Below are 12,966 nucleotides of genomic sequence, written 5' to 3'. Positions count from 1 at the left end.
CATGTCATTGTACCACTTCTGGCAGTCTGAAAACTCTATAGCCAGGAGAGGAATCTCAGACATCATTTCTGCATTTCCTTGGAAGTAATGAAAAAGTCCAAGCATAAGGTAAAGATAGTTTTCCCTCCATAATCAGAGCGGCAGAACCGTTTTTGCCCAGAGCGCCCAAACCAATTCCAGCTCCCCTTTTTCTTTCCATCCTCCCCTCCTCTATCCTCCCCTCCTCTATCCTCAAAGCCCTATTTTTGTCACGCCATTGCCGTGGCACTAAGAGGGTTACAGGTATTACAGACGAGTAGTGATAAACAGGTGCAAACTGCAGGCATATCTCTCGGGATTAGTGTAGGTTTTGAAATGCAGCTCATGCTATCTGGGGTCATCATTGCCAAATAATGATGTTCCAGGAAGGATTTTCTCTTCATTCAGCTGCTGTGAATATTTACTTAACTGTCTGAATGAAGGAAAAATTACTCGAAAATGTCTAAAATGACATAAATTAAATGAACTGAGCAACAAAAAAAGCTTTTAAATCAGCAACACTTAGCCTACTATGTGAGAGATAACGGCAAATAGAAATCAATACTCCAGGCTCTCTCGGAGCTCATAGATGATGCTTAGTTGACCACACCTTATAGGGACTATCTACACAGTTAGCTTTATTTTGCATGGCTGGATTTTATTGACTATCAAATTAATTAATAAAGACGAAACATGACAACTCTTTTAGAGAGGACACAACAGCACGAGCAGAGGGCTTTACAGTTTACACGTACCAACAATTCCCCTTTCTGACGTGTTATCATTCATGTGGATTAACAAAGCCGTGTCACAGCCTTAGCGCCCCCGCTTCAACAGGTGGAGTACAACGCTGTCTGCGTGCTGAAGAGGGGAGACACTCTTTATCATTATTGCAACATAAATAATGTCAGCCTGACAAACACATTATTCACACCTTGACTCTCTGTTTTACTTCCTTCTTTAAATCTCTCAATGATTTTCCTTTCGTTTTAGAAGTCTCTCTTTTTACTCCCATGATGCCTCCTGCCTCCTTAATCTTCTCTCCTGGAGCTCTGTAACCATTTCAGAAGGGATAGTTCATAACTAAGGCCAATAGAAAGCCTCGTCTCCTCTCTCAGCTCTTCTTTTTTTAATGAAGCTCTCATGCAGAGAAGCTCAGATCAAAATGATTTTAATTGCTTTTATATGGTTACATTTAAGGTGACACTGGTTACGGTTGAGCACACTTTAAATCATCGCCAGCCAGGTGCTGCAAAGGTAACGCAAATATCTGGAACCTCTTATCCTCACCCCCTCTTCATGCACCCTTGCCTCCCTTCCATAGCTATATTTCATAATTACAGCAGGAAGATGGCTTTTTTGTGTCAGTCCCAAGGTGCGATCATGTCCCCACGCCCCCATGCAACAATAAAACACTCATCTTTGAGTACACATGAGAATTGGTTGGGCTGTGTGGGTGTGCGGTCCCTCGGTGCTTGTTTTGCCAAAGGCTGCGTGGCCTATAAATCTATCGCTGTCGCTCTCTCGATTCACAAACACACATCCATCTTAATGGACACATACACACATACACATACTATGTGTGCACACTGCAGCGCCTGACAAATTGGACGATACCCACACGACACCCACACAGAGGAAAAAGAAAAAGAGCAGCGCTGTGCTTACTGGGGAGAATATCCATTAACTTCCTCTCATAGCATTTTCTACATGTTGAATGATAAATGGGACTCTAGAAAGTTAACTTAGTTTGGGAGGACGGACTGGAGAGATACGAAATGATCATCAAACAGGATTTGACAGCGTTGCACACCAGGAGATCTGTAATTGCTTTATACAAACAAAACAACAAGTCTTTAAGAGCTGAATGCACAGATCATTAAATCACCAAGATGATGCAAGAAACATTAATAAGAACAACTTTGCAAACTGATGCTCATTTAATCTCATTTAAGATCAGCAAAAATCCCTGTTTTCAAACATTTTCTACACAGACTACATCTTCACTGATCCTATGGCCTCTACTGATCCAGACACACACGTCTTACCTTATGTTAATCTCCCTTTAACTCACAGCATCATCATCTCCCTGTGCCCTCTCTCCTCTGCACTGTATTTATGTGTCTGGTTAGTGGTGCTCTTTGATCTGTTATCTCATTTCACCCTGGGGTTGATATGAAGAAATTACACTCAAATCCTATTTCATCCAGGCTCTTGCAGACTCAAATGGCTGCTAAATCCTATTTCCTCTTCCCCCGGTGGCCTCTAACTGAGTTAGCCAGCCTACCACCAGGAAGGAGAGGGGTTTCCCACAAAGCCTTCCCCCTAGAACCAAGATGCACCAGAGCAACATACTGAGAAAGGTGAAGTTTACTGAAATATGTACATCACTGGCCTGGTGAAAAAATGCTTCAGCTGTATATGTGTCTCTGGAAACTGTTGAACTGCATGGACGACGTGATGTTGGAGTTGGTAGTCTTAAGAAAACCTAAGAATAAACTTCCCCGAACTCAGAATGAGCATGGGGAGCCGACCAACTCATTCAATGTTGTGTCAGTATGTCTCGTCGGCTAAACAGGATTATTATAACAATACTTTTCATTTGCCTTAAAAGGACACTCCTTAGTACTACAATGACAATAAAAACAACACAACATTTACAATCATGTGAAATGAAAAGCAACTTGAAAATAATCGCTATAAGTGATCACTTCAGGCCCTGAAGCTCGCTAAATGTAACTGAATTTCAATGAGCAAGCCCAAATCAAGTTTCAAACTTAAACTATAACAGTCAGAGTTTGGATTCATCCTTCAGCCTTATACATTTGAGATGCTAACTATTAGACCCACTAAACTGTACTTTACAGAGTTTAAATGCTCTTGTTGATTTGTATTTTAAGGGGCTTTAAACAGAGCCTTGGCAAAGTGCTACTTTAAATCCTATAAAAAAGCAGACAACAATAAACACAAGGTAAGAAATTTTTCCCACAATCCCGCCCCCCAAAAAAATAAAATAAATAAACATTCATGAAACCTTGAAGAAGTCCTTTAGAAAGATAAACAATGTTAGAGTTTGGACAGACACAAAGCTGTTTGAGACCTTGCTATCCTCTGTGTAAGTACACCAGACAGTAATTGGAGATGAAGGGCTCCAGAGAAGCCAGTTTGATATGTTATCACTTACTGGCACAGTGGACGTCGCCCTCTCGGCCACATTCAGACATGCTCCTTCAGTCTTATTCCCCCCCCCCCCCGTTGGTTGATGGTAACTGGGTTTATTGCTTCCAGGGAACACTTGGAAAGTTCCTGGAAAGAGACAAGGTTTTACAATCCCCATTAGTTTCTTTCAAGACGTATTTATGTCATATTAGACCAAAGACGTGTTTGCTCGTCTGTTTTGAAATACAAACTACATTCAGGTTCTGGTTAGTAGGTGTGAAGTTGTTTCATTTAAGGGGAGAGCACTAGAGTGCATGTCTTCATCATCATATCCACAACATGTCACTTTTATTAAACTGAGTAAACAGCAACAAAAACACAAGCAGGAAAGTGAACCATTGGTTAAACAGGACTGTGTTTGAAGGTGCATCCCACTGAGTCTGCTGAGCAGAAAAGCTAGTTTCCTGCTTTGAATTGCAGCCACAGTAAACTGTTGTTGTTGGGGCCACTCAGCATAGTAATTAGTGAGGGGGACCCCAAACTACAAAAGACCACCACAGGGAATTAAAGAGAAAGTGCAGAAGAATGAAGCCAGGAAAAAAAATGCTTCCTGACGCTGTTGAACCTCATCACCTTCATAGAAATACATCGCTTAGAATAGATTCAAATAGCCTCAATTTGGGAAAATAAATGGAAGGTTCATCAAATGCAAATTATGAAACACTTACTCACTGTTACAACAGTGAGCCTCAATAAAAAGGACAAGTTCAGCTTTAAACTTCGAGAAAGAGAGCAGATTTTAAAGTCCCTGATTGGAATTTTTTCTTGAGCACAAGGGACTGCACGCCATAGCTTCATATAAGGCTCTAACACTATAATAATATGAGCCATGTTGTTATGCAAAGCCTGTGTGAGCTTCATCTGACTGCATCAAAATGATGTCAAAGTATGACCCCTATCTGAAAGGTAAAATCTATGCTCGAGACAGAGCCGAGACGTGTCGGTCTAGTAAAGACACATTAGACCTTTGCTAAAAGAGGAAATCATGGATCAAGTTCCTTATGCTGGCATGTCATTCATACCTTACCATATGCATATATTCAATCTATCTGATCTGTTTAGATAAATGTACCAATACATAGCTGGAGGTTTGCAGGGAATGTTTAGCAACTGTGTGTATTCTGTGAGTTTTGTTTCTATGTCAACCCTGTTCTTCTTCTTCTTCTTCCCCTGGCTTTGTGTCGAGTCCAATAATGACCACATTGTTTGGTGCCACCGGCATCTCTGCTGGCTAAATGCTCTGCTCACTCACACTAATACACAAAGACGCACACACACACTGAGGCCTACAGAGTGTGTGTGTGAGTGTGTGTGTGTGTGTGTGTGTGTGTGTGTGTGTGTGTGTGTGTGTGTGTGTGTGTGTGTGTGTGTGTGTGTGTGTGTGTGTGTGTGTGTGTGTGTGTGAGATAGAAAAGCAGTAAAACATTAAAGCCAAAAACTAGTTTGCAGTTTTAAAAGTCCGGCTGACATATTAATGCACGTTGTTCTGTAGCCTGTCTGTCGTTGATTGTGTCTTTGTTTGTGAGTTCTGGCCAAGGCAGTGGAAAAAGTGTGAGCCAGAGACGATGACGTTGGCAGAGTGGAGAAGAACTAACTACTTCCTGAAAATCAATTCAAGCCTTTGACTGATCTCTCTCTCTCTCTCTCTCTCTCTCTCTCTCTCTGGAGGTGTTTGGAGCTTCTCATTGTGCTGTTGATTAAAGGCTGTGTGAAGTCTGCACACACTTGTTGTCTTTCATTTTTCTGTCTATGGAAGCCTCTGCTCTACAGCTGCTGACACCTCATGATATTTACTGGGATTCATTTTTCAGAGAACCGATTCAAACATGGACGCCTTTGAATCAATTTTTATCTGCCTCATGATTAATGTTTACATCCCTAGCAAAGACACACACACACACACACACACACACACACACACACACACACACACACACACACACACAGACACAGACAGAACAATGACACTCATAAATATAACACGCTTGTTTCTCATTTGCATGCTGCTGTAATCACACATAAAAACCAGATGCTACCTCTGCTCAACCCTGCAGCAGCACGATCAGACGACGCACAACTGGAACAACACACACCAACACACACCGATATACTGGGTCAGGTAATTAACAGTCTGTAGATCTAAGCCAGCTTTAATCTAATCAAACCACTCAGCCTCTCTTCCCCCCTGGCTTTGCATACATGTAGCACACATTTCTCTTTTATCTTACGCCCTCTTTACTCCTTCACCTCCCACAATCCAACTGAACCGCAAAATTGATACTTTCTAAACAAATCCGTCATTTTTATTGAAGTATTGAAGTTTGTTGTTCACAGTTCAGGTTTATGTTGAGTAATCCATTTACATTATGACTCCCCTGTTGGGTCTCTGCTTCTCCTGAGCCTTCATAGTTGAACATTAGTGTCTTTCTCTCGGCCTGCTTCAGAGCATTAGTAGCTTGACTGTAATGAACTTTCATTGGTAGAATAAATCTACATGCAAGTGTTGCTTCCTTTAATCATGGTGGTTTATAAGTCCTGCAGGTCAGTATTTCTGTCCCAGGTTACACACATCATATCCTCATATGTAAAATAACTTCCAGGCTTTAATACTCAGGACTTTCAAGATGTGGACAGTTAATGTTCAATATTAGGCTTGTAAGAGAGTAATGCTACAGCTCCCAAACACCATTTAAATAACTTCATAACTTAGATTCACTTAAAAAAAGAGGCTAAACGTGTACTCATGTCTGTGTCCATTATTGCTTTAATTGATTGGACAGCTGAACAGACAGAAATGGCCGAGGTCGGATTCAAACTCACGGCCCCTGTGACCAAACTTGGACTAACATATTTAAATAGTTAAAAATAAAAACATGTAATGGAGGCCAGAATAAATGATTTTAACTGAGAGGTATCCAAATGTCCATGTGTGCAGAGCCCAGTGTGAAAGATCTGAATATTGAATATAACTCAGAAACAGAAAAGGTGGCGCAGACTGTTACAGACCCATGGCTTTAAACTATGTAACAGCTTCTTCAGAAAAACTACAATTTACTACTCATCTGAAGTTCAGCTGCATTAAAGATACCATTTGATTTATCTTTGATGGCAGGCCTAAGTGCACACTTGTCCTGATGTTTAAAGGCGACAAGGATGAGACAGAGTCTTCAAAGGGGTCAAACGAGTTTCCTCTTAATGTAGTCACTTTTAGTGTTCTTCTACTAGAAGAAAACTTGAATTACTTAGAGCTCAGTGGGATGTCAACTCTTGTGATGCCATCATGATGCTACATGATGAAACCGCCCAATTACAGATCAGGGTTCTGTGTCTTCAGACTGAAACAGGGACTGTGAGACAAAAACATTCTGCCATCAGTTTTATCATGACTTATGGTGTCTTCAAACTTTAATCTCTGAAACAAGTCAGCTGTTTTGTCTGTTCTAACGTATGACGAACTAAAACAGAACAGAAAGCAAAAGCTGGTGTGACTCATCACAGCATGTAAACCAACAGGCAATCATTTGCAATGCTGGGTTTAATCAGAGCAGCATCAATTCTTGTGCACGCACGCACGCACGCACGCACACACACACACACACACACACACACACACCTGAAAGAAATATTCCTTTCTGTTCTTCACAGAATAAAGGAGACAGATTAGGGTCGATAGCAACGATTAAAATCACAATTTGTCCGATAGCAGATTGTTTTCTTTCCCACAATGCCAACAAGTTTAAAACAAGAGTCTTAGTCCAACAGGCGACTTCCTCTGTCAAATAAAAAAACTCTTGTGTGAAACCTGTGTGTGAGAGAGAGAAATAGAGAGGAACGTGGAGGAGGACACACTCATGTGTGCCTGAGTGTATGATGTGGCTCTTCAAAGTAACTCAGTAAATAATGTGGCTCTTAAGTGTCTGACTGGTTGGCCACCGGTTATAAACTTTTTACCACACTTTTCATTGATTTCTATGAAGAAATAACAGATTAAAATTACATCTTCACTCGGAGTATTCAGGAGTCAATTCTTCCATTGAAAAATAATGACTTTAAACAAGTCAGTAATTTTGTCAAGTACCTTTGGACGGACATAGACGTACAGTATATATTATTCAAAGAAACTTTTTTTTTTTTTTTTGGGGGGGGGGGGGGGGGAATTCATGTCCAAACTCAAACTTTCCACTTAATTTACATTCTTACATTAAATTGTTATAATCACATTTTAAAACCAACACGTTTTACAAAACATGGCACAACAACTTCACTGTGCATTACATTTTAACTAAGAAATAACAGAAGAAAATTCTGGATGAAACGTTTTGAATGAACAAGGTCTTATGTATCCAATTTTTACCTCAAAACGTCTTTTTTCATTCCTTCATGTTTCAACATCCAGCAATTCATCTACTGTGTCATTGCAGTGTTTCCCTTGGCAGCGGTGATGCGCCCCTCCTGAAATATACTGCAGCTGCTGATTTTTATGGTTTTTTGAGAGGAGAAAGGAACGTAAATGAAAGGAGAGGAGGAGAGGAGGAAAAGAAAGGACAAAAGGACATTATTTGCACTAAGGGCTCAAATGTGACCACTGCTGCTGACTCTTTTTTTTTTATTATTTAAGAGAAAAACGGGTAAATGAAAGGAGAGGAGAAATCTTCACAGTAATTTGCGCTGTGGATGCTTGACATCAGGACAATCAACACAACCTGAGTAAGAAACTCTTTGTTACAAAACGCAATCCAGCTTTGTTTCAGAGAGGGCTGTGTGCTGCCAGGAGAAATACAGACAAAAGAACACTATCGACTGTGTATTTAAACACGGTGGGGTTGTGTTTGTTTTTTAATGCCGCTGTCGTACGGGACCCGGGAACATTTACTTGGGACCGTCTACTCAAATTTTCCACTTCATCTTTGTCTTACATTAAATTGTTATAATCACATTTTAAAACCAACACATTTTACAAAACATGGTACAACAACTTCACTGTGCATTACATTTTACCGAAGAAATAACAGCAGAAGAAAATTCTGGATGAAACGTTTTGAATGAATCAGGTTTTATGTATCCAATTTTTACCTCAAAACTTCTTTTTTAATTCAAAGACAGACATTGCTCTTCTCTTTTACATGCTATTTTTAAAAAAGCAGAGGATTGCATGTGCATTAAGTCAAGTCTCCTTCAAGGTGTCTTTAATTTTTTTTTCCTCTTTGTTCCTTTTTCAGAGCACATGACTTATTAATGTCTGTCAGGACCTAAAGATGATTTCAATCAAGATCTTAAAAAAGTGTATCTGGAAAAAATGACCAATCCTGTCTTTAACCATCACCCTTTAGAGAAGCAAAATACATCTCACAATTACAGAAATAGCTTTATCAGCACAACTTCAAGATAAAGTCAGCAGCCTTTTCCTAAAAAAAACAATAAACAGCCTTATATAAAGTATTGTATTGTTGTGTGCATAACATGCAAATAACAATGCTGCTGACTTTACCTTGAAATAATATCCACAGAATACATATGACTGATACAGATGAGTATTTACTTATGCTACATAAGCATGCCACTATGAATGAAACAACCAATAATGCTACATTACTGTAGATATTGTAGCTGTATTTGTTTGTCCTCAAAGGATCATCTACACTTCCAAAGTAGTTTGGGAGGATTAAAATCCCTCAGAAGTGAAAGAAAAAGCAGAACCAGGCAGAGGCAGATTGTTCCTCTGTCCTCCATCTACAGTTGACTTTCTTGCTGATGTGAGCACTCTTCAAACTCATCTGACCCATTGAGTCGATGAATGATTCTAAATTCTGAAACAATATTTGACCGTCGATTTTGATGGCGTGTAGGGAAGAGGAGCTGCTTCCTTTGTGGGTTCCGAACGAGGAGAAAAGCGGCAATGATGAACGCAGCAATATTCATGAGCAGAGGCGTCAGCATGGAGTTGTAAAAGAAAGCCTTTGTCTTCACCATCATTTTAAGAACAGTTGATAAGATGTTCATCGTCAGCTGCAGAAAATAGAACAACAAGTAGAATCCCACGGTTCGACAAGCTCTGTGGTTTTTTCTCTTTAGATCAATGTTGGCTCGTAGCGCTAAGTGATACATGCGTCCATAGCAGAAGCAGATGATCAACAGGCAAAAGGCCATAATTACCCCTGGGGGTCCAAACAGGAGCATGAACTCTTCCTGTGTAAATTTAATGTGTTCCTCTATGGTAAAAGCATCACACAGGAGCCCACTGGTCTGCTTGTGGAAGCGCCACTGGATCTGGCTCAGCAGAAATCCTTTTTGAAAACTAAATGCCGTACTGATCATCCAAATGAGTCCAATGCTGAAATAAACTTTGCAGGTGTTGATCACTCTGAGGTAATGAGTGATATGACAAATGAATATGTAGCGTTCTATGGCCATTAGAGCCAAAGTCATCTGTGATGTCAGGAAGAAAAAACTTAATATGCAGAACTGTCCAATGGTCCACCACTCACAGCTCGGAGGTTGCTGGCGCACGAGCATAGACACAACAACGAAAGAAGTTATGAAGCTCATCCCAACACCACAAGCTGATATATTTTTTATCAGAATGTACTGTGGTTGCCAGAGCAGCTGCTTGTATCGTACTGTCAGAAAAAAAAGAAATCCATTTGATAATGATGAAATCAGAGCCAAAAAAATAAACGTAAGAAAAGAGACCAGGACACTTTCGTCTGAAAAAGAGAAATCACAGGAGTCACAGTTGGACATTCTGAACAAATGTTGACTCCAGTCGCTCGTAGCTGTTGAGGTAAATGTATTGAAGAGACCCTCAGAAGGGAAGGAAATGAAATGCACTTGCTCATAAGGTCTGCTTATATAGAGTTGCCCTCATACATTAAGGTCTTTGACCAATGAGCTGAGATTGGACAAGGTATGAAGTACAGGTTACCATGGATATGAGAACTTTTCTCACACTCGGTAAGGAAACTGAAAAATGAAAAATGTTGCCTGCTGACAAAGTAGTTACATATTATTGAGCACCCTTGGACGTCAGGAAAAGCATAATAAGCTATAATTGACATTAGAAACCATAGGTGACAAAAAAGTGGCTTTGAAGATGACTTTGCCCAAACTCATGTGGCTCCTCTGTGTTCTTTCACATGTATATATTATTTTTATATATTGCACACTGAGATATTAGGAATCATGAAATTACCCTTTTCATCCTTATTTTGCTCTTCACATCTCTACATGTGTACAAAAAAGCTTCACAACGCATTTTCTGATGGTTAGTGGTGGTTTAACACTGTGGTGATATTAAGTTAAGTTGTAAGATAAAAGTCCATATCCTGATTTGTTGTCTCTAAAGCAGGTCAAGCTTCATAAATCATTTTACACTTCCTTTGGTTAGAGATACTGTCTCTCCAACTCCATGCCTCCCATTTCTGTTAAAAAGAAAAAGAAACAAAACAAAAAACCGCTTACAATGAATTACCGCAATATAAACAAGCCAACCTCAACCCACTTTATGTTCAGACGGAAACAATGACTCCTGCAGTGGTTGAAACTTTGGATTTAAGTTCACCCCTTTGGGAACCATTTTGTCTTTCAGCGAAATGAAAAAGGAGAGCCGCCTATTTTAGATGATGCAATTTGAAAAATCTGCGTCAAAAAGATCTGTGTGAATCGAGGAGACATCAACACACACACACACACACACACACACACACACACACACAATACGGATATTATTGTAGCGGGCCAGTTGCCGGTCCCTGATTCAAAAACAAATTTGCTTCATAACAAAACAAAGGGTGTGGTGCAATAACAGAGCATATGGGCCACCATGAAGTCAACTAAGGAGAAATACCTTCACTTCAACATCCCTAAACCGTGGACATTTCTGGGTGGGGCGCCGGTGTCTTTCCACCGGCCAATTAACGGGGGAGGGAGGAGGGACCCAGTTTGAATGTTGTGTGCACAAGCTACAAAGAACAATGGCACTGACTCTACCTTTACTCTTCTAACAACTCCTTGTTTTTTTATGCAGAGAGAGAGAGAGAGAGAGAGAGAGAGAGAGAGAGAGAGGGAGAAGCTTGAAGCCTACCTGCTCTTTTCATCCCATTTCGCTTCATGCTGCTTCCACACCAGCTGTATCTGTCACCACAAACTAACTGTCACAAGGATCCTAAGAGACTGAGAGGAGAGATAGGAGCTAAGTAAACATTGCGTTGTAGCACACACACACACACACACACACACACACACACACACACACACACACACACACACACACACACACACACACACACACACACACACACACACACACACACCTAACATTGCCTAGAGAAAAAGCTCATTCAAAAGGTAAAAAAAAAAGAAAAATCCAGGTATGCTTGCTAGAGAAACATCTTGGACAGCAGAAACTCCTTCACACGTCACATAAAGTCCTGCATATGTTAAACATCAAATACATCGGAAATCTGGCCTTTAATGAGCTCCCTGAACATTTTTATAAACGTTTATACACGTATCCTGAATATTACCCCAAATGAAATAATGAATGCAGAGTACAAAACTAACACTAAGGCAGTACAAATGCACAGACTAAGGATAACAGGGATTTTACTCAAACCCGTGGTTGTCCTCCAAAGGCAGTCACATTTTACATGACTTCTAGGCCATGTTAAATTATGCAAACACTAAAAAGCTAAACTAATTTCTTCATGATAGGATTAAGCAACCTCACCTTCTGATGTTACCAGGTGATGGAGAACTGCTGTCATTTCTGTCATTTGTAAACAATGCTATAAAGGTAAAAAAACAAAAAAGTAATTTTTAATTTCACACAAAGTGTTAAAATTTATATAACAATTTATATTCCCCTCTTTCTCTACCTGTGTCAGAAAAACTGCTTTCATTGAGCTGTACTTGAGTAACTTTTCTGTTGGTGAACATTATGCCTTTTTAAACAGGTGTTACTAATCAACACTAAACATATGGCATTAAATACAGAGCTTCCCTACGTGATTACAGATAATTAATAACACCTGCTCCAGCATATAGCGGATATAGTAATATAGCTATTGCTATATTTTATCACAGTGTTAAAAACAGCAAACATAAAAAAAAAAACCCGAAAACGAAACCTAAAAAAACATTATGGTTGAAATGGTAACTCATGTTGTTTTAAATTTAGTTTGACATTTTAGGAGAGGAATTTTGAGACTTTGGTACCTAAATGCGGAGTGTTGTTACCTTTACGTTTGGAGTCTTGCCACAACTCAGGTTCTTTAAAAAAAAAAAAAACAACGTTTGACAGCAGCGGACTAAACCATTTGCTAATTACTAAGGGGTGTGTTTTAAGACGTGATATATGGAAATGTTAACTTAAAAGGAATGTACAATTGTAATGATGAGTCAGAATAGGCCTTCAAGGGAGTGCCGGATTTTTACTTTCATTTTTTTTTAATGTCTTCACTTGTAATTGTTTTAAGTTGCTTTTCTTGATTTATGATGCACTAAAGTGGTACATGCCGTAAATAATAGCTAATTAACGTCCGTGTGCACACCCAATATGGATAATATCACATTTATGTTTTGATTGTCCCGTTAGTTTTGGAAAAGAAAGATACATACATTTATACCCTGATCTCTGTTTTTAGTGAACATTACAAATGTGTTTAGATTCATGTTGCATCTTTCTCTGTTGTTTAAACCGTTCATTTTTAAAGTAGGAGGATGCTGCTCTGC

At 39.6% G+C, this 12,966-nt stretch overlaps 1 protein-coding gene across 1 annotated transcript in view; it reads right to left on the bottom strand.

Moving 5' to 3' along the window:
* LOC306818749 (uncharacterized protein) overlaps nucleotides 1-12,516 on the bottom strand; it is a 153,027-nt gene extending 140,511 nt beyond the window's left edge. The window contains exons 1-4 of the mRNA XM_079336471.1: nucleotides 12,472-12,516; nucleotides 11,963-12,020; nucleotides 11,318-11,406; nucleotides 3,203-3,324 (exon numbers count right to left, since the gene is read on the bottom strand). Of these exons, the coding sequence (XP_079192597.1) occupies nucleotides 3,203-3,242 (40 nt within the window). The 5' untranslated portion in view covers nucleotides 3,243-3,324; nucleotides 11,318-11,406; nucleotides 11,963-12,020; nucleotides 12,472-12,516. The remainder of the gene's footprint in view (nucleotides 1-3,202; nucleotides 3,325-11,317; nucleotides 11,407-11,962; nucleotides 12,021-12,471) is intronic.
* Between the last annotated feature and the right edge of the window lie 450 nt (nucleotides 12,517-12,966).

Source organism: Symphodus melops (genome assembly GCF_947650265.1).
Source record: "Symphodus melops genome assembly, chromosome: 23".
Lineage (NCBI taxonomy): Eukaryota > Metazoa > Chordata > Actinopteri > Labriformes > Labridae > Symphodus > Symphodus melops.
This window is presented reverse-complemented; position numbering and strand designations above follow the sequence as displayed.